General features: G+C 36.1%; 1 protein-coding gene across 8 annotated transcripts in view; it reads right to left on the reverse strand.

The window, feature by feature from the left end:
• The window catches only part of ARID4A (AT-rich interaction domain 4A), a 63,126-nt gene that overhangs the window by 3,721 nt on the left and 31,707 nt on the right, over positions 1 to 27,698 (reverse strand). For 3 of the 8 annotated variants that reach the window (XM_073242332.1, XM_073242333.1, XM_073242338.1), the window contains 13 exons: positions 21,826 to 21,898; positions 20,824 to 20,918; positions 20,577 to 20,674; positions 19,820 to 20,051; positions 16,959 to 17,209; positions 14,355 to 14,552; positions 13,070 to 13,225; positions 10,265 to 10,349; positions 9,212 to 9,413; positions 6,580 to 7,710; positions 6,265 to 6,369; positions 2,430 to 2,636; positions 1,684 to 1,830 (listed from right to left, as the gene is read on the reverse strand). In XM_073242332.1, coding sequence (XP_073098433.1) covers positions 1,684 to 1,830; positions 2,430 to 2,636; positions 6,265 to 6,369; positions 6,580 to 7,710; positions 9,212 to 9,413; positions 10,265 to 10,349; positions 13,070 to 13,225; positions 14,355 to 14,552; positions 16,959 to 17,209; positions 19,820 to 20,051; positions 20,577 to 20,674; positions 20,824 to 20,918; positions 21,826 to 21,898 — 2,980 coding nt within the window. The remainder of the gene's footprint in view (positions 1 to 1,683; positions 1,831 to 2,429; positions 2,637 to 6,264; positions 6,370 to 6,579; positions 7,711 to 9,211; positions 9,414 to 10,264; positions 10,350 to 13,069; positions 13,226 to 14,354; positions 14,553 to 16,958; positions 17,210 to 19,819; positions 20,052 to 20,576; positions 20,675 to 20,823; positions 20,919 to 21,825; positions 21,899 to 27,698) is intronic. The other 5 variants (XM_073242334.1, XM_017681253.3, XM_073242335.1 and 2 more) reach the window with 5 other exon arrangements.

Below are 27,698 nucleotides of genomic sequence, written 5' to 3' on the forward strand. Positions count from 1 at the left end.
CCTTTCCTAGTTTTAATTTTTAAGAGATTCTTCCAGTTTTCTGAATTTTATTAATAGTATCATATTCTTGTTTCAAGCAGTATCCTTCCTATATCTCTGATATTAATTAGTTTGGTGTTTTTATATGGTACATTGTCTACTTTTCCCAATTTCCTTTTTATTCTGCTTTTCTACATTGGTTTTTCTCTTTTTGTAGAGGCTTTCTTATCTGGTTTTATGGCTTCCACATTAAAGAAAGGGACATTAAAAAGCTAATTGGAAGCTGTGCACAAACACACAGGGCTTTTCAATGATGCAGTGATTGACAAGGAACCTACTTTTTGGATCAGGAATTTCCAATTGTTGGTATGTATGTTAGATCATTTCTCTTGGGTTGGCCAGTTCCTCTAGAGGAACTCATTTATATCCTCCCAGGAATGAGCATAAGCCTATTTGTCAGCTTTCAGGGAACCCTGAAGAGAAGAGCTTCAGTTGGAAAAGGGGTAAGAGTGTCATCATTTGTACTGCAAACTTGTGCTCAAACTCATGACTTCTGCTCTAGCACTGAACCCTCACCTCCAGCTGTGGTGGGTGTCTCTGCCATAAGCCTAATGATGCCCTCACCTGCCAATAAGTTTATTTCCTATTTTCTGCTGAGTTGCAAAATAAAGTAGTTTGCTTCACAGGGTGGGATGAAAGGATCCAATTTCTCTTTCCACTTTCAACCAATCTCCATTCTTCAGCCTCACCCATACCCCTGCCTTCAGAGCTTTCCTGGAGTGAGGTGGTATAAATTGGCCTGTTTCTGGTTTCGTCCCACTGCAAGGTAAACAGGCTTAGATTTTAACATTCTCTCAATTGATAGAACAGTAACAATAGTCTGTCTGCTTCTCAGCTTCCAAAAGATGTGCTGCTGAGATGGCTTGTCTGCAGTGGTCTGCTATCCTGTCCTCCGGTCCTTGTGGGTAAATGGCTTGTAGTTCATTTTACTGTTACTATAGTGGGGCTTGGGGATGGATTCGAGATGAATGTGTCAGTGTTTAACTAGAAGTGAATCCTACACATTTTTAAGGTTTAGGTCAGACACCGCTCTCTCTTCATGATTACTCCAAACTAATTTCTCCTCCCACCGAGCCCTATACTCATTAACATAACTCTTGGGGCCCTCATCACACAATGTCCCACTAGATGTTAACGTCTTTGAGATAAAGGTCTGTATCTCATTTGTCTCTGTACTTCTGCTGCCTGGAAAAGGGTCTGGCATGTGATGTGTACACACTGATGATGTTTACCTGAACAGTAGTTGCTTAGAAAAATAATTTATCACCCTAATAAGATAATCTTAACAAGATAAGCTATAGCCTACTCATTTTTATGAACCCCATAATAACAAATATAGTGCCTGCTAACAGGCAGCCAACAAATGTTGAATAAAGAGTGAATTTCAGAGGGAGTAAGCTCTTCGTGAGAACCCACCACGTTTAGTAAAATCACATTTTGTAAAGTTCATAGTTCCTTTCAAGAGTCTCATCTGATTAATTCAGTTGTTGATGCACTCATTTTAATAGCAACAAAGAAACCACTAGGAATCTAAAAACAAGAATTAATAAATGTGTACTATATTCAGAGTGACAAACCTAAATCTTCTAAAAATGACAGGATATATTTGAAAAACAGAGGAAAGAAAAATTATAATCAAATTACCTTCTCTGTCTTTCTTTTTTAATCTTTTTCTCCTCCTGTCTATCGTTGCAACTTCAGACTTCAGAGACATGTAATATTTTCTTATTTCCTGCAGTTTTTCTTGGAGAAAAGAGATTCTCTCTGTACTATTCATATTATCTAATTCATCTAAAAGAGAAAAGAAGTGAATTTGGATTTTTAAAATAATTCTATGAGAAAAGATGGCAGTTCTATCAAAAAATCCAACTCATAAATCATTAAAAGCTTTAAGTTTATCAAAACTTACCATATTAAGCAAAATAAGGCTATATAAGTAGGGAAGACATTAAATTCATGAGTAAGATTTCTTTATATATATCCTAAATTTTTATACTAAACATGTATTCCTTAATGATATATTAAATGATCAGAAAAACACAAAACACTGACACAGCACACTTGATGTATAACTACAGTTATTTATCAAATAGTTTCTTTGTATTGTTGTCTTCTTCAGTTACTAGTTATTTCCAATTGTCAATACTAGAAAGGGTATTGCAGTTTCACTGATTTAAACCATACATGTCTTATTTCATAACTGGAGATCTTCCCCCAGTAATATTTATCAACTTAGTATTATGAAAGGACACAGATTTATATTTAAGGTATCAAGCAGTGATTATTGATAAGCCATTATTTGGAAACCTAAATAAATGAATTTGCTAATCATTATTCCTTATTTTGACATTTTAAGATATATACATTTATGTATTCTACAAGCTTCTTACTGAGTTGAAAGCTCCACTTATATGTCCTAGGGGATGAATTTGGATGTTTTTCTCTGTGTTTATCTTTTTCTCCATCTTTGATGTGAGGGGATATTCTTGCAGGAGATCGTGCAAGCTTCTGAGGCTTAGATACATTAAGATGCTTTACTGGGGTACATTTACTTGAATTGTCTAGGACAGGAAGATCTTCACTATCACTGCTTTGTCCTATAATAAGAAAAAAATGGACTCAGATTATAAATGATAAAAATCTCAAATATCAAAATGCAATGGACTCGGCAACTACAATTTCTGGTATCCTACAGATAGAAGTGCACAAATGTGCATTTTTTAGTAGTAAAGAAATGTAAATGCCCATCAATAGTGAAATGGTTAAAATTATATACTATTGAATACTTTGCTAAAGTTGTTACAGAGAGTGAGTTCGTGAGAACTAAAATGGCAAAATATTGTTAGATGAAAAAGCAAAGCATAAAACAGTGGTGTTTAGGATTGTTCCATTTATGTTAAAAATAAATAAACAAAAACCACCAAAAAGAGGATCAACCTCAACTATGTATATGAAAAAGCACAAAAAAAGATGTTGATGTATACACATCATTCAATATAATAAAATGTGAACAGGCAATTGTTTGCAACTCTGCAGCTCTCCTCACCAAATCTGTAATTTGAGATGCTTTTGGTTTTCACTTAATAACAAAATAGAATTCTCTCTCAATTTTATTTCCTTTTTTCCAAGCTCTACACCATACTTTCATCCTATTCATTCTCAAAAGCCAACCTTGCCTTCTACTGAAAAGTAAAGTTGAGGGTTACACATTTAATTTCCCAGCCTTCCCTTATCTGCATTTGTCCTTATTGTCTTTTTTTTTGGCCTCAAAAAGGAGACTGTTTCCGAGCAGACTAATCTCTTTAGCTATACTCTTACAACCATCTACTCCCAGCTCCTCTGGAATATCCCAATGTCAATTATCCATATTTTATTTCAACTTCTTTTCCTAGAGTCTTATTAACATGCTTAGTTCCCAATTATCCATATTTTATTTCAACTTCTTTTCCTAGAGTCTATTAACATGCTTAGTTCTTGACCACACTTAGAGAGGGAGGGAGGACAGAGAAGGAAATCTTCCCTCCCTTTAGATGGCACCTCTTTCCTTCTCTCTGGTGTCAAATGTCTTGAAAGAAATTCTTTGGTATCCTGACTTCCACACCTTCTAATGACGTCCCTATGCTCTTGTTAGAGTCCCAAACACTTACGACTTGCCAAATTCAATAAATGTATTTTAATCCTACTGAATATCCTGTAGCATCTGAAACTTTTCTTATTCAAATCCACTAGTGTTTACTGATTTTCATTTATCTCTGATCAGTGTCTACTCTACTCTTCTTGATCCCTATAAAGGGATATCCTAGATACGTTTAATTTTGGTCCTTTTCCTATTCATTTTACAACTCTCCCACAGCAATTTCATCATTTTGTCATCTCAACAACTGTCTTCTAAAAATAATTTCTTCTAAGCTCCAGGCCCCTGTTTTCCTAATACTAACTCAACATTCCCTAAAATTATTCTTCCAACAACCTGCTACTACTACTGTATTCCATATGTCAGTTAACCAGTTCCTCATATCTAATAACTGAGTACCAGTGATTTTATTTCCCAAGTCTCTTTAATTCATTCCTTCTTTCACTGTTTTAGTTAAGCCAAAGATTCTTTCCATAAACTAAAACTGATCATTTTCTTTTTCCTTCTTTAATCTTTTTAACTTTTTATTTTGAGAAAATCTTCAAACTTTCAAAAAACTTGTAAGACAACAGGAGCCAAAAAATGTTTTCTGACCCATGTGAAGGTTAAGTTGCCCTGCCATACTTGAGTACTTTGGTATTTATTTCTTATATACATGAACATTCTTCTTGTGTTAGTTATCTACAAATTAGCCCAAAATTTAGCAGTTTAAAACTGTAAATGATATCTCACACAGTTCCTGAGGGTCGGAATCTGGGAGCAGGTTGGCCGTGAGGTCTGGCCCAGAGACTCTTGTGAAGTTGCAGTCAAGCTTGTCACTGAGGCTGTGGTCTCTGAAAACTTGACTGGAGCTGGAGGATGTGCTTCCCAGATGGCTCACTCACATGGCTGTTGGCAGGATACGCTCAGTTCCTCATTACGTGGGCTTCTCCATAGGTGCGTGAGTGTCCTCACAACATGGCAGCTTACTTCTCCCAAAGCAAGTGATCCAAGTGAGAGCAAGGAGCAATTTGCAGTGCCTTTACGAACTATTCTCTGAAGTCATACTCTATCACTTCCACTTTAGTTTGTTAGGAGCAAGTCACTGAATTCAGCCCACACTCAAGGGAAGGGAATTAGGTTTTGTCTCTTTTGAAGAGAAGAGTATCAACAAATTTGCAGGTATGTTTTTAAAACTACCACAAGCATATAGAACCATAACACAACCATCAAAATCAGGAAAGTAACAAATATATTATTACCATCCAATCCTCAGATCCCATATAAGTTTCTCTACTAGACCTGATAATGTCCTTTATAACACCAGGATCCAGATGAGAATCATATGCTGTATTTAGTTGTCATGTCTCATAAGTCTCCTTCAATCTGGAACAGTTCTTCTTTCTTTGACTTTGATGACCTTGACAACTTTTTTAATTACAGGCCAGTTTTTCTAGAAGATATCCTTCACCTTGTCTTTGATGACGGTTCCTCATGATTATTTACACATCTTCGACAGAAATACCACAGATGTGCTATGCTCTTCATTCTTGTTATTGCATCCTGCCAGATGGCACATGATTTCAATCTGTCCCATTACTAGTGGTGCTCATTTGGATCATTTGACTAAGGTGATGTCCACCAGGCATTGTCAAAGTTACTCATTTTCCCTTTGTAATTCTTGCCACCTTTCTAGTCTCATCTCCCATCACTCTTTCTAGCCTCTGGTCCTGTATTATCCAGGAACCAGCCACATGTAGCAACTGAGAACTGAAATGCAGTTCCAAGGCTTTCCTTTGAAAGTCTTTCATCTTACATGAATCATGTGCTTCTTCCTTGGAAAATGTATCTATTATAACCTAGACTTTCCCTGCTAGACTTGTACGAAGGCATGTTTTGGAGGTAAAAGTTAATTTTGTCAAAATCAACTATGTTTATTTCTACTATATTTTTCAATTTAATTTTATCCCTTATTGTACAAGTCTGTTTTTCATGTAATCTATTCTATTCATGTTTACTGATTTCATTGTTTCAGTAAGAATTTTATATATTTCCCATGTTTTAAAATTACTATACTATTTAGAAATCAACTTTTCTAGATTACAGAAAAACATTCCATTCAGAAATGTAACTTAATCTGCTTTTTTTTTGTTTTTTTAAGCAGAGTGAGTTTTATTTAGTTACTTAAAGAGAAGTACAGCAGGCAGCCTCAGTAAGGAGAGGCGCCCTGAAAGGGTGGGGAGAGAAAGTTAAAGATTAAAAGGTTACACACTTAGAAAGTGCGGGCGACCTCAGAGAGAGGAGCCTACTTAATCTGCTTTAACCAGCCCAGTAAACTTTCCTTTCCTTTTGTTCAAGATTCTCAAGTATGTTCCTCTAACATTAAACTGTTTTACCTAAGAAATACGAATGAAGTAAACATAAAAAATGATCATAGCTATCCCACATCTGAATAAAATGGACATGCACCTTCATGTAAAAAAAATACTGGATGAATTTCTATTTTCGGAACACAAAAAACCAAAGTTATTTTTAAATTGTCACAAATGATCAAACCAACAAACTGCTGAAATATTAACACTTTTTTAAAGCCAGCATTGAAAAGCACCCACCTGTTCCATTCTTGTCATTTTTGGCTACAGCACTTGTTCGCTTTGGGGTACGCTTTTGCTTTTTCGCTAGTAATCCGCTATTTCCATCACTCGGCCTTTTCTGACCTGAAATAAGGGGAAAGAGAGAACTTGAAAAAAAAATCAAGAGTGAGTATATTTATTCACTTGTCTATTCTACATGAATTTCCATATATTCATCTACAGGAGGGGGTGAAGGGGAGAAAACTACGATAGAAGAAGAGTCCCTGAAACTCTTAGCTTACTAATTTTTGGTTTTACTATAAAGGCTTATTTTTCTCCCTAGAAAGTCCTTACCCTTCTCTCTGATCTCTCTTTCTTGAATAATTATACTACAGGTACCAGAGGCAACACTGGCTTCAAAACCATTTGCTGATTCCCTCTCACAGAGACCTTCTTGGGATTCTTCAGCAATACTATCAACTTCAATGGTAATATCACTCTCACTTTTTATACTTCGAGACTCATCTTGACTGAGAGTAAGTGGTGAAGCTACTGGAAAGTTGTGCTGTACTACAGCAGGTAGGGCAGGTGGAAGAGAAACAAGACAGTTAGACTCAGAGCTTTCAACTACTATGTCCTCAATACTGGTTTTATCCTTTTCATCCAAATCATCCAAATCGACTTCATGGCAAACCAAGGTTTCAGGCCCAATCAGAGGCATTGCATCCTCCTCTTCTTTTAGTGGGGTATTTACAGTTTCTTCAGCTGGACTATCAGTTTTTCCACTTGCTAATTCCTGAATGTGTTGGTTTGACTCTGCTATTAACGATGGCATTCCTTCATTTTCTATTTCAAAGTGTTCAAAATTTAAATTTTTCATTCCCTCAGGTGCAGCACAATCACTGGTCCTTTCTTGAGATACAGTATTTGTTATTTCCATTCCATTCTCAAGTCTTATTTTTTTCTCTGGTGATGGCTGTCCCAGTATTTTCCGTTTCAGCTTTTTGTCTTTTATACATTGGTCAATTTCATCTTCAGTGGCAGGAGAAAAGTTTTTACCCTCCAATGAAGAAAATTCTAGACTCTGAGCTTCTATATGAGGTTCACTTCCTGCTTCATCATGGCTAAATGATGAAATCTTTACAATCTCTTGAGAAAGATCTTTTGTCTTGTTTCGTCTTCCCTTTCCTTTAGGAGATTTTTCTGCCTCTTTCTTAACTTCTTCTGCTTGCTCCACTTTATTTCCAAAAACCTGTACTATTTGTTCATTCTCTCCAACTTCTAATTTCAAGGAGTCTAAGGGCTGCATTTGAGTCCTATCGTTTTCTTTTAATATATGTACAGTAATCTTTGGATTTTCTTCATCTAGTTTATTATCATTTACATTTTCATTTTTTTCTAGTTCTTTAATATCAGGAGAAAGTTCTTCATTCATCAAATTCCTTTCTAACAGGTCTTCTGTTTCACTATCAGATGAACATGAGTCTGCAAGAGAAAATATTATTCTATTACAAAGGTTTCTATCTTAATTACCAGTGTAGTTTTATAACAAAATTCTGCTAAAGATAATAAAACTCATAATCATGTACCTCTGAAAACCTCCTTCTGGAAACTTCTGATTTAAAAAGAAGTCACACATTTTTGCCAAAAATGAAGAGGAGGATTTCAAATTAAACTCCATATAAAAATACATTACATAGAAAATATTACTATCAGCTCTATAAAAAGCTATTTTGCAGTTTTCACTGATGTCATATTTAGGCTATGATAATTCTTACAAAATCAAAGGACCAATACTGAGATACGAAGTTAATATATTAAGTGGTTTGATCTGAGATCTAGTAGGTACAGATTAATAAATGTGATGGCCATTTTGTGACCTTAGAAAGGAATATGAAATTCTGCTTAATTCTGGAATGAAGAGATATACAAATAAGCAATCTGAATTCTCAAATCTTTAAATATTCTTCTAATTAGGAGACATGAAAATACAAGCAAGCTATCTTCTTGCTAAAGAAATCATTCTTTAAGTCAGAAAATTTTTTAAATAATAAAGTAGGGTTGTAAGACTGTACAGAAGCTATAAAATATAAAAATTCTTCCCACATGGTGCTAATATACTAAAAAAGTTAAAAAAGGCAGACTTTAATGCATTTTTCAGGTGAAAAGGTACTTAATTCTATTTTATGGTTTTATCATACACAGAATTTAGAATTCATTTATTCTCATCTTAAAAAACAACTCCTTTTATGTGGTAGTTTAGCAAGACTACTATCTATAGTTTTGAAGGTTGCACACTGCAGGACATGCCATCTGAGAGGGTGTCTTTCACTCTGGACATCTTGCATTGTGTATTATGATTATGACAACCTTATCACAGATAGCAGTAAAGAGGAGGAGGATGCCCTTTTCTAATGCACACAAGCACCATATGGACTAATGGCAATCCTGTAGTTCAGAACACATTTTTTTCTTGAAAGGAGGGAAATTTTTATATAAGACAACTATTTAACATCTCTTAGATTACATGGAAAAACATACAAAGGTAGGAAAGTGGGAAAAAAGGTAAAAGCAGAATAAAAGCAGAATAAGATGAGTATACTCAACTACACTCATCACAAAGCATGCCTACCATGTTAGTGCTGTCTTGAACAAGGTCTCAGAGCTTTGCTGAACATCCTAGCTGATCAGTACTGAATTACAGGAGACTGGTGCATGCTTGGAAGGACAGTGCAGCACAAAGGAGGATGCAAGGCTTGTCAACCCACCCTCTATTAAAATGGAAAATTCCTATGACACTGACATATTTAGGTATTCCTAAATTAAAGTAAAACATCACAACATTTTCAGTAAACATGATATTCTAAAATAAACATATTCTTATAGTTTAAAAACCTAGATGACTTTCTTTGAATCTGTCATGCAACTGAAGTTTTATTATTTATATTACTGATTTTTAAAATCAATGATCCTCAAAATTGAGCACCTTCCATTCCATTCGACAGAGGTGAGCTGTCTGGCAAATTGCAGCAAGCACTTCTGGTACCTGATTTTCCTTCACTGTTTGGAGCCTTAGACAAACCATACGGCAGGTTTGATGAAAGGGCAGATTTTGAGGGAGGTCGTCCCCGTTTCGACTTTTGCCTTTCTTCATCCCTCCTTTCATCCTTCTCACTGTCGTCTTTATTCTGGGTAATAACAACAAAATCTGTGAGAGGGGCCAATGTCTTATTAAAAATGAGCATTCTACTTCTCTAAGAAAAATTATAGCTCAAAAAGGTTAGGTATTTTATATGTCTGTGCTAACCCCTAATCTGTGCTAACGGAAAAATTAAAAACAAATAGTTTGCTAACATATTTTGTATTTATAGGAATGTGATATTCTAAAATTTGTAATGCCGCACTTATACTGTGAAGGCCAGAGCTCAGTGTATTAGAGAGCTGTACAACTACTCAGCATTCTGCCTGTCCCTTACTGTTTCCCTGAGGAAAAGAAAGGTATCTGCCATCAGACATTTAAAACACTAGGTGAATCTCTAGAGCAAAGGCTGAAAATTGAGTGTATGGCTGAGGGTACAACTGGCCAACAGTTATGGCTTTTAAAATGAAGCATTTTAATTTTAATACATGTAAAAATTAGATTTCACATTTTTAAAAATGTAGTTGTCTCGAAATACCCTAAAATCTGGCAACCCTGAGTCTGTATCTCACAACACAGTGGTTAGTTCTGCCCTCTCTATAGACGAGGAACATGTCCTCTTTTTTGTCATTAGTCCTTTTTGTCACTCTTACCCTTTTTCAGTATAGCCTGTATAAGCATTTGAGTTGAAGCCTATGCGCTAAGGATCCCTGGTTTTCCTGAAACAGTGTGGGATTGTGTTTACATTTTTTACTTTTTTAGCTTCTGGGTGAATAAAGAAAATCACAATCACCTTAAAAGAATCAAAATGATTATTACAGTGACAAAAGAGGACTTATAAAAATTACAATACAAAAGAATAACTCCTGTATCATAAAGGGTAAGAATCTATGTACATACTTTAGCTTTTTTCTTCTGCTTTTTCTTTGGTCCACCTTTGTCCAAAGGCCAGATTATCCTGTCGGCCTTCACCCATTCATCATACCTTAAAATAAAAAATTGAAAATTCACAGTAATACCTAATTTGAAATCTATTCACCAAATAAACATAACACTGAGGTAATCAGAGTTTGGTCCTAGTGTTGGCAGAAACATGAAGAGCACCGGGGCTGGTCTGCTGGTAACATGCCAGCCACTGCACTGCGTGCACTTTGTGCCCCTGCCCCCGAGAGCAAGGCAGCAGAATTCCTCCAGGTAGACAGGCTCTGAGGGAAGAGCTGGTGAGCAGACTCTAAACAGGGATTCAATTGAACTGCTCTGTTTTCCACAATTCCCACAAATCTGAGCTTAATGAAATAGGCCGACTCTGCCCTAGAATTCATTCTATTGATGGAATAATGCAAAGATAAGTCAGGTAAACAAATGTGTAATATGATCAGTTCCAAACAAATTTATTATGGATTCCTTTTCCTCCCAGAACACTCTCTTGCCTCTAGTATTTCTAAAAAAGTTTTATTCTGAACTGTGTCACCTCTAAGACTCTGAATTTTTTAGAGATATTTCATTTTCTTTAAGTTTATTCTGTTCAGCTCAAATCGAAAACTCATTACCTTTTTCCAAAACACTGACATCACTTTAAAATTTCAATATAGTCGGTCCAAGTTACTAGTTAGGGGCAAATAAGTTAAACTTCCTTAAACTAAATAACAGTTCTTACATTATTGTAAATACAGTTATTTATAGAACTCAACTGAAATCTAAAATCTGAACATTTAAGAAAGAAAAAAAAAAATTACAGGCAGTCCCTGCTTTGAACTGCACCATGTTAATGGAAACCACACCCTCGCTCTGTAACCTGGTCACCATGGAGTTGTACAGAGTAAGAACAGGGTTCCAATATCCACAAGTTTCAGTGGGCAGGGTACCGTGACTACCTATACTATAGACTGAAAACTATCTCTTCATGGCTTTACCCAGTATCTTCATTTTACCAGGCTTTTAAATATCTATATTCTTACCTTATTTAGAAATAGTCCTTTATTTCCACATTTACTGAGGACCTACTAGCATCCCAGGCACTGTATGAGGAAGTTACAAAGACAGACTTGCAGTCTGGTGTGTAAGACAGACATATAGTAGAATCATGTACAGTCTGGTAAGTGCAGTAAGAGAATTATGTATCATAACTGCCCAATTCCAAAATTCCATAGGACCTATGAGACAACAAAGAAGCACAGGCCCAATCTGGAGTATGGTCCAGGCTACACTGACCTGGTCACCACACAATGTCATGTAGGTACTTCCAGCATTAATATTGCCAACCAAGGGTGGGTTCCAGGATTTCTCAACTAGAAACCAGAACTTCCCTCACAGTTGCACATCTACTCTGTTTTAGTCATCCATCCAGATTCTCCTAGGACTACACTGGCTCTATCTCTGAGCAGACCAGAACTATACCAGCTTTTAAAAGTACAAGAAAGACAATGAAAAATCATGCACCACGTATGTAACCAGCTAGGTTAACTAGTTTGGAAGATAACCAGTTAGGAAGAATGACAGCACATAATAAAAGGATTGTTGAGAAGAGTCATACATTAAAACATTAAAAAGATGAGAGAAGATGACAGGAAGGGGAAATTGTAAAAAGCAGAACAGATATACATAGATAGAAAGAGTGGGTGGTTGTGAGCTGAATAGGATCTGAGGGAAAAAGGCTACAATGTGCTGCATCCGCAAAGTTAAGAGAATTGAAGTTGGTAAATGTCTTTTCCCACTGAATTCAACAACATACATTCAAACAATAAGGTGATGGACTAAAGAGTTTGTTTCTAGTGTAGACAGAAAAATGAAGGGCATAGGGGCTGGTTTGAGAAAAGAGAAATTTTGAAGTTTTATATGCCATCTGTTAAACGCATACTCTGACACAAGATGAAAAGAAACCTAACTTCCCTCACTAAAGGTAAGAGTTAACATTTAGTGAGCACTTACTAAGTGCCAGGTATTCTAAGCACTTTGTATAATACAGATGCTACCACTGCTTCTCACAACATCTCTCCAATGCAGGTTCTTTATCTTGCCCAATTTAGAGATGACAGAATTAGGAGCTGAGGCATAAAGGAGCACATATCAAGTATATAGGGAAACCTTAGAGCACTCTGGGTTCAAGCAAATATAGGGCAAGCAGACATACTAAACACACAAGACTTTCTAAAGGATTAAAAGTAAAGCAGTCCCTGACATTCAGGAGCTGGCCTGGTATTATCAGCTAGGCCTTGGTGTTGCTTCAGAGCTGATCTGGCCCTAACAGCTAGGTCCTGATCTACTGAGCAGAAGCAATTTCATGGAACATATCCACCAGACAAGTCTGCTGCATGACCATGATGGATCGAGAGAAAAACAAGACCACTCCCTAATGGGGATAAACACAGGAAAAACGGGTACATTGTCCGAGCCACAAAAATGACCAAACATCGTTTCCTCCTGACTGCAGCTGCTTTATCAGTTGTGACATTAACCTTGGTCTAGTCTTCTGTCCTTCTAGATAACAGTTATTAAGATAACCAATCATAGAATTACCTCCACTTCTTGTCAGTATCCAATCCACAGCAGAGCTCCATTTCCTAAACCCTCCCCCAAATCATCTAACAAGCTGAAATTGAAGACCTTTCTAACATTTTTTGCATTAATTAACCAATTTAAAATTATTAAAATGCTTGAAACCTGCTTGATTTCTAATAAACATAATAAACAAACAAAACAACAAACCACTTGCACTGTTGGGAGCCATGGGCCTTCAGGATGTTTCCACAGAATTCTGGGCTATTGCTGTTCCCAAAGGTGGTGCCTTGGGCTTTCACTGATTCATCAAACACCCTCTTACTGAGAAGCACAGTGGTTCCCCATTCTGTGGGTTCTCCCTCACTGCAAATGAGTAATAAATCCAAATTGTTGAACTACAAGTATAATCCTGGTGACTTTTGGCTATAACTACTGCAAAATAGTGGGAGTGTTGGAAATCTTGGAGAATCAGACACAAGGTATGCTTTCTTATTTTTAATTGAAGTATAGTTCATATACAATATTGGTTTCAGCATACAACATAGTGATTTGACAATCACATACATTACAAAATATTCACTATGTTAAGTCTAGTTACATTCTCTCACTATATAAAGTTATTACAGGGTTAACTAAATTCCCTACTTTTCATTCCTGTGACTTATTTATTTTATAACTGGAAGTTTATACTTCTTTATGCCCTTCATCTATTTTTACGCACACTCCCTCCATCACCCTCTTCTATGGCAACCACCAGTTTGTTCTCTGTATTTATGTAACTGTTTCTGTTTTGTTTGTTCTTTTGTTTTGTCTTTTAGATTCCACATACAAGTGAAATTATATGGTATTTGTCTTTCTCTGGCTTATTTTACTAAGCACAATACCTTCTAGGTCTATCCATGTTCATACAAATGACAAGGTTTCATTCTTTTTTGTGGCCAAATAATATTCCATTATACATATGTACCATATCTTCTTTATCCATTCATCTGTTGGTGGAACTTAGGTTGCTTCTATATCTTGGCTATTGTAAATAATTTTACATTAAACATAGGTGTGCATGTATCTTTTCAAATTAGTGTTTTTGTTTTCTTTGGGTAAATTCCAAGAAGTAGAATTAATTGGTTGTATGCTATTTCTATTTTTAATTTTTTGAGGAACTGCCACACAGTGGCTGCACCATTGTGTGCCTTCCCACCAACAGGGCATGAAGGTTCCCTTTTCTTCACATCCTCACCAACACTTACTGTCTTTGGATAGTAATCAGTGTGACTGGTATGAGGTTACTATCTCACTGTGGTTTTGATTTGCATTTCCCTGATGATTAGTGATGTTGAGCATCTCTCCATGTGTGTTGGCCATCTGTATAACTACAAGGAGTGCTTTGTAAATACATATATACCATCTGCTTTAGTTCTTCACAACATTAAATTGATCTTTTCTGAACCAATGAAAGAAATTTCAATAGTAAGAAAATACATTTCTTGCTTACCTAACATTCCATCCATAGTAATGTACCAAGTATAAAACTTCTCCATCATCAATTTCAGTGCTTTTAATACTGGCTTCATAGATTTTCTGTGTTTTCCCTCGTCCGTATTTCACTTTCACTTTGGTTCCTGTTAGACAGGGTTCAGTGTCTTCCTCATCTTCCTCACCTTCAGAGTCACATCTACTTTCAGTTTCTTCCCTGCAGTAAATTATAACATTGATAATGCTTCTAATAACTTAATGGAGAGCAAACTAGTATGTACTATAAGAATCCAACATGTAGAATAGTCACAACCTAAGTATTACCTTAATAGCATGTCAGTGGAGGAGGAGAAGAAGGAGGAGAAGGAGAAGATTTTTATGGACTATAAAGGTGCACTGTACCAATAGTAAGTCCACACTTCTTAAAGGCCAATCAGTAATCACAGTTAATGATGATACGGCATAAGATAAATCACTTTTGATAAAATAAGAACCATATGCTGTCTTTAGGATTTATACTCAAGTGCCACCTTATGTGAATATTATCCACAGGTAGTTGTAACTTCCTGCAACTAAATTCTCTTAAATCTACTTCACTACTACTGTCTGCTCAATTTAGAATGGTTCTTAGCAATATTAGTTTCCTGTGGGCAAAATAGTGAACATGGGCTATCTACCTTAGTAACCATCTTGTAAACTAGTTCATATTCTAAAGGTTTCCCCAACCTAACAAAGAAACAATAGATATTTGAAATCTAGGTCACTTGTTGAAACTGTGGAATAGCACCTGTAGAACAAAGCTTGCATGTCTTGCATTAATCTGTTTGTTTTTACTCATCTCCATCAGCTTTTCTTTGTTTTGATAATCATGTATAGTCACACAGGAAGTTCAACAGTATTTTTAACGTTCTTACAAATAAAATACTCTGCATTAAGCTTGCAAGGATTCAGTTGGGATTTGCCTCAAAGATCATTCTAGTGTCACAGTTTTAAATTTTCAAGAGGAAGTATTACGCTCTATAATAAATGTGGGCATTATTTTTGGTGACCACTAGAGGACCCGGCACGAAGAAGCACTGACAACCCGTTTGCCATGGGAATGTTTCTTCTCCAAGGGCACCTTCCAACTGTAGCCTGATAAGGTAATTTCAAAACACTGTGAGAGAAACTACTTAAAATAGAAATCTGTAGAGATTAAAAAGTCTCCCACTTACATAATTCCTGCCATTGAATGAGAATACAGACTATTTGTCTATATATTCAATTTCTATTTAATAAAAGGAAATATTGTTCTTCCTATTCAAGTCTGAAATATTTTCTAAAATAAATATTTGCACCATTTACATATCAATTATGAAGGCTTTTAAAGCTACATAATTATATATATATTATGTGCTTTATTATGTACATAGATACATATTTTGATGCTCATTTTAAACAAAACTTCAAATTAAGCCCTGTTTTTTAAGTGGTTCACCTTTAAATTTACTGTCCAAATATTTGAAATACTACATTCATTTCATTTTACTCTAGTTATTTCCTCCCACTTATCCTAATTGTAATCATATTCACTGCAGAACTTTCTTTATTCACTAATCTAATTCGCATGGAATTGTGATAGCTCCTGAACCTATTTGTATTGAATCATACATTACCTTTCTCACTCACCAGTCTTTCCTATTTTTCCAAATATTTTTCTAAATGGTTACTTTTCAGATGGGTGTTAGCCACTAGTTGGATGCAGCAACTCCATTTTCCCCAAATTATGCTTAACAACTCAAATTTGTAGAAAATATAGCATCATAAAATAAAAAAATTTTTTTAAACTACGAAGGAGAGCTTGTATTACAAATAAGTATGTTATACTATGTTGCTGAATTAAAATTCAACTTTTAGTAGTATATAAAAATTAGTAAATCCATTTGACAACACAGAATTGGCCAACTAAGCATGGTCAGACACTACCTTGGTGTAGCTGAACTGTCTAATCTTTGGTTATTTTTAATTCAATTTAGTCCATACATGTGTAATACATGGAAAAAAAAAACCAATTTCACTCAACAGCAAACAGGATGGACATTTTTTTAAAAACCTGAAATTTATTGATGTGATGTGGGGCAAGAATGTATTTTCCATACTAGAATCAGGGGTGCATGCCACTTACTCTCATACAGTAACTTGAAAAAGAACAATGTCTTAATAAAGCTAACACACAGAAACATCTGCCAGTACTGTGCACCCATGTGTTTGTTAGCTTTCCCACATTGTACCTTTTTTAAAATGGAATTTTTGCTGTCGCTGTTTCCTCTTGTCCACTTCCTCCATTTTTCTCCAGCTCCCTTCCCTGCTGTCAACTGCAGGACCTTTCTTTTGACTGGGTGGCGCAGCCTTCTTTGAGGCCACTGTTTAGGGCACAAGTGCTATTAAAATGGTGCGACCAGTATATTCTCCAATTCCGAAAGGCGATACACATCATCTTCACAATGTGTCTCACCTTCATTAGACAAGAGGAATGGAAGTCCCAATAAGAAAACGTTCCCTCAAACCTGAATCTCTAAGCAGGAATGGAGCACTGCTGTACCCCAGACAGGTGCTTCTGGAGAACAAATATAAGATAATGTACCTCTCTTGGCTTTTCTCTTCCTCTTCATCTGAGTCTTTGTCAGAATCCTCCTGCTTTTTAATTTTCTTCTCCTTTTGCTTTGGTGTGGTTTTTCTCCCCAGTAGTAGCTCAGTTTCTTTTTTATCTGCAGTTTCATAGTCATCATCTACATCCTTATTTTCTGTATCATTATCTTTTAATTTGTCTTCTGTTTTCTCTTCTTCAATTTCCTTTTTAATAGAATTTGTATCTCGAGCAATTCTCCTCCGTCCCTAAGAGGGGATAAAAGCTTTAAAATAAGTATCACTACAATGGGGGAAAAAATGAGAAATATGCTTCTTTTTCTTAAACCTTCACAGCAATGACTAGTTTTTTCTCTGGCTTGAGATGTGAGATGACAACCCATCAACTCCTATGTAAGTTTCTCTTCCCCTCAAAAGTAAGAGTGACTCATGTAAATTACTTAATTATGTCCATGTCTATCTACTATGATCCTTGGCTACTTAATTTCTCCTTTGTTCACATTTTTGCATCTCACTTTTAAATTTTCTTGGCTATAATCTAAGTTTTAAAAGAATTATCTAAATGTTAATGATACAAGTTCATAATAATAATAATATTTATAAATCAACCCCCTAAATTATGGATACTTTAAAAGCTCTGTTGTCTATAATTCTACTGTTTTTTAAGATAAAATTTACATTATCACTGTATTTCTGTGTGATTATATTTTAAACAGACTGCATTACATCAGTGGCCAAAAAATGAGCTGATTTCCTTGAATGAGTATTTGGAGAGATCACCGGGTCAGCAGGAACTTGTTTTACCCCCAGCAGCTTCTATCTAGCCTCTTGTTGCATGCTCAACTGATGATAACTGGGGACCATTTCATCACCTCCTAAAGTTCTCCTACAAGTCAACCTCTACATAGTGGCAGAATTCCCCTCCATTTGGAGTAAAGTGAGGATAAAAAAACAAGAGAGCCAGCAACTTAGGGAGCACTAGAATACTTTACACTTAGTATCTCAGTATCACCAATGTTTTCCCTAGTTCCTGCTTTGTACTATTTAAACTTCAAAGGCAGAAAAAGAAGAAATTTATTTTTCTTATTACAAAGAACTAGAAATTAAGTTCCATGAGGACAGGGACTTTGTACTATTCATTTCTGTATCCTCAGACGTAGATAGTGCTTGCACATACTAGGTGCTCTTTAAATATTTGTACTTAAATGAATAAGAGCAACTGTTTATCTATCAAAATTTAGGTCTGTATGCTTTTGTCCCAGAAATAACATTTTTAGAAGTCTGCCCTCTCTATATTCAGATTAAGTGAGGAGGATATTTTTACAAGCATATTTATTACAGCACTTTTTATCATCATAAAAAATTGGAGAAAATCTTGAGGGTAAATTTATGGTACACCCATACTATGCAACACTCTGCAGATTTTTTACATAATATGAGGAAGGTCTTTATAGAATTGACAAGGAGGTATTATTCAGCCTTAAAAAGGAAGCAAAATCTGACACATTTATGGGTGAACCTTGAAGACATTATGCTGAGTGAGATAAGTCAGTCACAAAAGGACAAATACTATAATTCCATTTATATGAGGTACCTAGAGTAGTCAATTTCTTAGGAACAGAGAATAGAACGGTGGTTGCCAGAAGCTGCAGGAGACAGGGATGGGGAGTTACTGTTGAGTGGGTATGGTTTCAGTTTTCCGAGATGAAAATAGTTCTACAGATGGATGTGCTGATGCACAACAGTGTGAATGTAGTTAACGCCACTGGACTGTACACTTAAAAATGCTTAGGATGATAAATTCTATGTTATGTGCATTTATAATTTTTTGACTTAAAAATATCAAAGAAACAAACCAATTTCAATGTTTCATGGAATTCACTGTAAGATTCCATTCACTAGATGATCATCAGAATGGACAGTTTTAAAAAATGGTTTGTGAGCAAATAAAAGAGAAGATAATTTCACCTCCTCTTTCATTAAATATGATTTCACTGGAAAATAAGATGTAATTTATAGTAAGGGCACTTCCTTGAAAGTGCAGTAACTTCTTTCTCCTTAAATGTGGTAAATCCTACTATGTAGACATCATTTGACAAAGATCAAAATAGTGGATGATAACTTCTACATAGGACTTAGATACAAACAGAACAAAAAGTACACTTATAAGATAAAACCAGTGTGCATGTGATTAGAAAACAAGGAAGGATGTGAAAATGTATAAGTGCCGCAAAAGCTGTACAGTGTGCTGTGGAGTAACAGAGAAGGAAAAGATCCAACCTGGCTAGGGGCACAGGTACTATAAATAAGATTTGTTAACTTAGTAATGATTTAGCAAGTCTTTACTATATGCTAGGCCCTCTTCTAGATGCCTGGAATTAGCCAGTGAACAGATTTAGCCCTAATCCCTGTCCTCATGGAATGTGATTCAGGTGCAGGGTAGGTAAAAGAAACAATAAATAATAAACAGAATAAATAAGTAAATTACAGATAAAAAGAACAACCTTAGAGGGATTGCCAGGGCCAAAGAGAGGAGGTAGGTTACAATTTAGATAAAGTTACCAGGATAGGCTTCGTGAGGTGATAATTTTAGCAAAAAACTTGAAAGAATTGAGTATTTGAGATTGACCCCAGATGACAATGACTTGAATAGACATAAATAGAAAACAACAGGAGGAATGGTCTCCAAGTAGAAGAAATAATATGTGACATTTAGGAAAAGGTTGCCAGGCTAGGATGCCTAAAGCATAACTAAATACTGGAAAACAAACTAGTTTCTTTGAAGTATTTTTGTGTACATAATGAAAAATTTTAAATAATCCTAAGATAAACCCGATAAAACTAGTATTAACTACTTACTCTTGGAGATTTTAATTCTACTTCTTCTCTTTCACTTTCACTGTTTGAATCAATATTTTCCTCGGGTTCACTCTTCACTTCTACTAATGGCATTTCTTGATCTACTTTTAGAGCCTCTTCCATTGATTCTTCTAAGTCTTTTTTTTCCTCTTTTACTTTGGGTTCATGGTGGTGAATGGTCCTGAATTGAATATTTGCAGAACGGCAGTACTCCTCAAAACCATAGAGATACCTAAACAAACAATATTTCATTTTAAGAAACGTTAGTCCTAATATTTAACATGAACACTATTTTATTAAACACAATTTTTTTTTAAACTAAAACTCAAGACTTTTTTTTAAAGTGCTTTTTCTATGTTACTAATTTCTTGGTGTTTTACATAGGACTATAAAGCAAAATATTGTTCATAAAATAAAATTTCTTCCTGAAAAATCTGAACCTGTGATAACTGAACAGTTATCACAGTTTTGATATGAAGATTGTTCACCACAAAAGATGCAGCTCTACAGCATATATTGTCATTTCAGACTATAAACATTGCCTACATCCCTAACTTGAAAAGGAAATCAGGAAAAAATAAAACAATGGAGTAAAGCAGACTTGTGCACTGAAGTAATTTCCCATCACAAGTACCCAAATCTTTTTATATACTTTCCCTAATGCTCTTTGATGGATGTGTTCTTGTCTTCTAACAAATTAAATGGAAAATATTCCCTGTATATACATATTCTTTCACAAATAAACTATGCTACTTACTTTTTATAAGCAGTTTTTACATTGTAAGAAGCAGCTGAATTCAAAATAGGAATGCCAAGGTCCATATAAATTTGCTTCCATACAGCACCACTATCAATCTGGAAAATTAAGTTATTTGTTAACATTTGCAAAGGGAAATAACCTTTACAATAATATTGTATATTCATTAAGAAAATGTTTATTACCTAAAATTACATAGAACAGTGCACCATTAGATGATTTAACTTCTCATCACACCCTTACTTACATTGTCACATCCACCTTGATGATAAACCAGTCTAAAGAGTTTGAAGAGATTGAGATCTTTGTAGCCCAAAACAGGTGGTTTGTTGATTGGAGTACCTTTTAATATCAGAGGGTAGAAATGAAATGTTTATTCGAGTGGGAAATTTAAGTTTCAAAGCTATCAATTTCTAATATCCCAAATGTCATTAATCAAAGATATACATTTAAAAAACCTTAAATTATGTAAGACAAAACATGATATGCTCTATATTTTTTATATAGCATTGTAGTGGTATTTAGGTTTACTGCCACAACTAATAAAATCACCTAACTGCCACTGAGTTGGGGATAACGAAACTAAACCTTGGGACTGCAAGGTGTAACGATGCTGCTCATTCAGGAAGGGTGGGCAAGAGCACAGGCAACACAAGGGGCACTTTTTAGGTCATGGTTCTGTTGTCACTGCTTGAACACATGTTAACTATTAGCAGTGATCTGAAGTGTAACTTCTGAAGGCCACAGAATTTCTAGGACCAATCTGAGGATTTTCCAGTACTAATGCAACACCAAGAAGTATGATGATTTATAAAGGTTCTGTTTCTTCTAACTGTTAGGAAGTTCTATTCTGTTTAGAAAGGGCCTCATCTATTATGTTTACTTTGTTGAAACTAAGGATAAGGGCAGTTTACTTGCTGGAAAGACAGTATTGGCAATTAAATGGGCATGTAGATTAACAATGACTGTTTGTTCTCTATTACTGAAATACTGTTTTAGTATTTTTTGCTTTTATAAGTCCAAAGGAGCCTAAATTTAATCATACCAAAACTATCTGCCTATGTATTTCCACTCAAAATAGATACTAATAGTTTTTATTCCAAATACTTTATTGTCAGCTACAATTGATTCCTAGGCTTTCCTCAGAATCCAAATCTATATGTCCATGATTCTAACAAAAATGATGCATAAAACTAGAATGTAGAACTGAAAAAAAATTACTACTTTTAAATAATGAGCATGAAAATACCTCTGTCTTCCATAAACTTATAAAGCTGTTGGAGGAAGTTGTCCCTCTCTTCTGGATCAAGTTCTTCCTCAGGCTGTAAAAGTGAAATATATAAATATATAGATAACAATGAATGGGATACAATACACTGTTTTTGTTTTTGTTTTCATTTTCTAAATCCACTGTAAAGGGATAAGAGTTTAATGAAGCTGGAAAATACGAATTTTCTACAAGTCCCACAATGCCAGATTTTACATCCTGTTTTGTTATAGCTGTTTTGACAAAACTGTCAAGATGCACAGTCTCTACCCTTCACACCATTTATCACTCTAACTCTACCTTTGAGTATCACCACAGGAACTAAGATTAGCCAGTAAAAAAAGGCTGAGGAATGGGGTGGGAGTATTTTCACCTCATTTGGTATTTTTTTAAATCCATCAAAATAACATGTGCCCCATACAAATATATTGATAGATGAGCACAAGATTCAAACATATTTATTATTTACAAATAATCCAAAAAGATGGCGGTGTGAGAGGAGAGACAGAGGCTTCCTCCTAAAACTGGATACAATTAGAAAATTTAATTGGCGCAACTAATCCTGAGAGAGCAACAGGAAAGAGTACGGCGTCAGACTGCACACACCTGGAGAAAAGTGCAGACCTCAGGGAACGTAATGTACAGGAGCTGTGGCTCCATGGGACCCGAGGCCCTCCCACACCCCAGCTCACCGGCGGGAGGAAGACAAACGGAACAGGGAGGGAGTGGAAGGCTTGGGACTGATGAATACCTACCTCCGGAGATCTGCGCTTGGAGCACAAACCTACATTTTATGGTGCTTTCATGAGACTCGCATGACAACCGGGGTGGAAAGTTAATACAGTCAGAGGTCCTGGGGAGACTGGGATTCCGGCTGCTGGTGAAAAGCAGGGATCCATATCTGGCTGCTCTGGGACAAGAACATACCTGTGTGACCGGCCCACTGGCTCAGGCAGTGGAGACGGGTACAGCAGCCGGGAGGCGGGGAACACCTCTTTTGTCCCCCCAGGCACCAGTACCGCTCCCCTGTAACCCCTCAACATTGCTTAAGGGGCTGAGCAGCTCCAGAATAGAGCTGGACACTAGAGGGCACCATATACAAACATGAAACACCAAAAGAACCTTGTCCACAGTAAAATTGTTACTACAACACCCAAGAAAGATTTAAATGATATGGACCCCGTGACTCTTCCTGAAAGGGAGTTCAAAATAAAAATCAACATTCTAATGGAGGTATGGAAAGACATCCAAGAACTCAGGAATGAATTCAGGTCAGAGATCCAATCATTAAAGAACACGATGGAGGGTATTAAAAGCAGGTTGGATATGGTGGGGGAGACAATAAATGAAATAGAAACTAGAGAAGAGGAATACAAAGAAGCTGAGGCACAGAGAGAAAAAAGGATCTCTAAAAATGAAAGAATATTGAGAGAACTGTGGGACCAATCCAAGCAGAACACTATTCACATTATAGGGATACCAGAAGAAGAAGAGAGAGAGAAAGGGATAGCAAGTGTCTTTGAGGAGGTAGTTGCTGAAAACTTTGCCAGTCTTGTAGTCTCTCAGGCCATGGAGATCCACAGATCTCCCAACACAAGGGACCCAAGGAAGACAACACCAAGACACATAGTAATTAAAATGGGAAAGATCAAGGATAAGGACAGACTATAAAAAGCAGCCAGAGATAGAAATAAGATCACATACAAAGAAAGTCCATCAGACTAACATCAGACTTCTCATCAGAAACCTTACAAGCCAGAAGGGAGTGGCATGATGTATTTAATGCCATGAAGCAGAAGGGCCTGGAACCAAGATCACTTTATCCGGCAAGATTATCATTTAAATTTGAAGGAGGGATTAAAAAATTCCAGATAAGCAAAAGCTGAGAGAGTTTACCTCCCACAAACTATCTCTGCAGTCTATTTTGGAGGGACTGCTATAGATGGAAGTGTTCCTAGGGTTGGATAGCTGTCACCAGAGGTAGTAAAACCACAGTAGGGAAGGTGGAACAGCTGGTTGTGAGGCAAATGCAAAATTAAATTGACTATCCCCAAAGTCAATCAAGGGATAGAAAAAAAGTACAGAATTTGATACCTAATATATAAAGAATGAAGGAGGAAGCAAAAGGAGGAGAAATAGAAAAGAACCTTTAGATTGTGTTTGTAACAGCATACTAAATGAGTTAAGTTAGTCTCTTAGATAGTAAGGAAAGTAACCTGGAACCTTTGGTAACCACGAATCTAAAGCCTGAAAGGGCAATGAGTACATACCTATCGATAATCACCCTAAAAGTAAATGGACTGAATGCACCAATCAAAAGACATAGAGTCACTGAATGCATAAAAAAACAAGACCCATCTATATGCTGCTTACAAGAGACTCACCTCAAACACAAAGACATGCACAGACTAAGAGTCAAGGGATGGAAAAAGACATTTCATGCAAATAATAGGGAGAAAAAAGCAGGTGTTGCAGTACTAGTATCAAACAAAATAAGACTTCAAAACAAAGAAAGTAACAAGAGATAAACAAGGACATTACATAATGATAAAGGGCTCCATCCAACAAGAGAATAAAACCATTATAAATATATATGCACTCAACACAGGAGCACCAACATATGTGAAAAAAATACTAACAGAACTAACCGAGGAAACAGAATGCAATGCTTTCATTTTAGGAGACTGCAACACAACATTCACTCCAAAGGACAGATCCACCAGACAGAAAATAAGTAAGGACACAGAGGCACTGAACAACACACTAGAACAGATGGAACTAATAGACATCTATAGAACTCTACACCCAAAGGCAACAGGATACACATTCTTCTCAAGTGCTCATGGAACATTCTCCAGAATAGACCACATACTAGCTCACAAAAAGAGCCTCAGTAAATTCAAAAAGATTGAAATTCTACCAACCAACTTTTCAGACCACAAAGGTATAAAACTAGAAATAAATTGTAAAAAGAAAGCAAAAAAGGCTCACAAACACATGGAGACTTAACAACACGCTTCTAAAGAGTCAATGGATCAACGACCAAATTAAAATGGAGATCCAGCAATATATGGAAATACATGACAACAACAACACAAAGCCCCAACTGCTGTGGGACGCAGCAAAAGCAGTCTTAAGAGGAAAGTATATAGCAATCCAGGCATATTTAAAGAAGGAAGAACAAACCCAAATGAATAGTGTAACATCACAATTATCAAAATTGGAAAAAGAAGAACAAGTGAGGCCTAAAGTCAGCAGAAGGAGGGACTTAATAAAGATAAGAGAAGAAATAAACAAAATTGAGAAGAATAACAAAATAAAAAAAATCAATGAAACCAAGAGCGGGTTCTTTGAGAAAATAAACAAAATAGATAAGCCTCTAGCCAGACTTATTAAGAGAAAAAGAGAATCAACACCCATCAACAGAATCAGAAACAAGAAAGGAAACATCACGACAGACCCAACAGAAATACAAAGAATTATTAGAGACTACTATGAAAACCTATATGCTAAGAAGCTGGAAAACCTAGAAGAAATGGACAACTTCCTAGAAAAATACAACCTTCCAAGACTGACCAAGGAAGAAACACAACATCTAAACAAACCAATTACCAGCAAAGAAATTGAAGCGGTAATCAAAAAACTACCCAAGAAGAAAACCCCGGGCCAAATGGATTTACTTCGGAATTCTATCAGACATACAGAGAAGATATAATACCCATTCTCCTTAGAGTTTTCCAAAAAATACAAGAGGAGGGAATACTCCCAAACTCATTCTATGAAGCCAACATCACCCTAATACCAAAACCAGGCAAAGACCCCACCAAAAAAGAAAATTACAGACCAATGTCCCTGATGAACGTAGATGCAAAAATACTCAATAAAATATTAGCAAACCGAATTCAAAAATATAGCAAAAGGATCATACACCACAACCAAGTGGGATTCATCCCAGGGATGCAAGGATGGTACAACATTCGAAAACCCATCAACATCATCCACCACATCAACAAAAAGGACAAAAATCACATAATCATCTCCATAGATGCTGAAAAAGCATTTGACAAAATTCAACATTCATTCATGATAAAAACTCTCAACAAAATGGGTATAGAGGGCATGTGCCTCAACATAATAAAGGCCATATATGATAAACCCACAGCCAACATCATACTGAACAGCGAGAAGCTGAAAGCTTTTCCTCTGAGATTAGGAACAAGACAGGGATGCCTACTCTCTCCACTGTTATTTAATGTAGTACTGGAGGTCCTAGCCATGGCAATCAGACAAAACAAAGAAATAAAAGAAATCCAGATTGGTAAAGAAGAAGTTAAAACTGTCACTATTTGCAGATGAGATGATATTGTACATAAAAAACCCTAAAGATGCCACTCCAAAACTACTAGAACTGATATCGGAATACAGCAAAGTTGCAGGATACAAAATTAACACACAGAAATCTGTGGCATTCTTATAGACTAACAATGAATAGAAAGAGAAATCAGGAAAACAACTCCATTCACAATTGCATCAGAAACAATAAAATACCTAGGAATAAACCTAACCAAAGAAGTGAAAGACCTATACCCTGAAAACTACAAGTCACTCTTAAGAGAAATTAAAGAGGTCAACAACAAATGGAAACTCATCCCATGCTCTTGGCTAGGAAGAATTAATATCATCAAAATGGCCATCCTGCCCAAAGCAATATACAGATTTGATGCAATCCCTATCAAATTACCAGCAACATTCTTCAACGAACGGGAACAAATAGTTCAAAAATTCATATAGAAACACCAAAGACCCCGAAGAGCCAAAGCAAGCCTGAGAAGGAAGAATAAAGTGGGGGGGATCTTGCTCCCCAACTTCAAGCTCTACTACAAAGCCACAGTAATCAAGACAATTTGGTACTGGCACAAGAACAGAGCCACAGACCAGTGGAACAGATTAGAGACTCCACACATTAACCCAAACATATATGGTCAATTAATATCTGATAAAGGAGCCATGGACATACAATGGGGAAATGACAGTCTCTTCAACAGATGGTGCTGGCAGAACTGGACAGCTACATGTAAGAGAATGAAACTGGATCACTGTCTAACCCCATACACAAAAGTAAATTCAAAATGGATCAAAGACCTGAATGTAAGTCATGAAACCATAAAACTCTTGGAAAAAAACATAGGCAAAAACCTCTTAAGACATAAACATGAGTGACCTCTTCTTGAACATATCTCCCGGGCAAGGAAAACAAAAGCAAAAATGAACAAGTGGGACTATATTAAGCTGAAAAGCTTCTGTACAGCAAAAGACACCATCAATAGAACAAAAAGGTACCCTACAGTATGGGAGAATACATTTGTAAATGACAGATCCAGTAAAGGCTTGACATCCAAAATATATAAAGAGCTCACCCACCTCAACAAACAAAAAACAAATAATCCAATTAAAAAATGGGCAGAGGAACTGAACAGACAGTTCTCCAAAAAAGAAATACAGATGGCCAACAGACACATGAAAAGATGCTCCACATGGCTAATTATCAGAGAAATGCAAATTAAAACCACAATGAGGTATCACCTCACACCAGTGAGGATGGCTACCATCCAAAAGAGAAACAACAACAAATGTTGGTGAGGTTGTGGAGAAAAGGGAACTCTCCTACACTGCTGGTGGGAATGTAAGTTAGTTCAACCATTGTGAAAAGCAATATGGAGGTTCCTCAAAATGCTCAAAATAGACTTACCATTTGACCCAGGAAATCCACTTCTAGGAATTTACCCTAAGGATGCAGCACTCCAGTTTGAAAAACACAGATGCATCCGTATGTTTATCGCAGCACTATTTACAAT

This window comes from Manis javanica, chromosome 8 (assembly GCF_040802235.1).
Source record: "Manis javanica isolate MJ-LG chromosome 8, MJ_LKY, whole genome shotgun sequence".
In the NCBI taxonomy this organism is placed as follows: domain Eukaryota; kingdom Metazoa; phylum Chordata; class Mammalia; order Pholidota; family Manidae; genus Manis; species Manis javanica.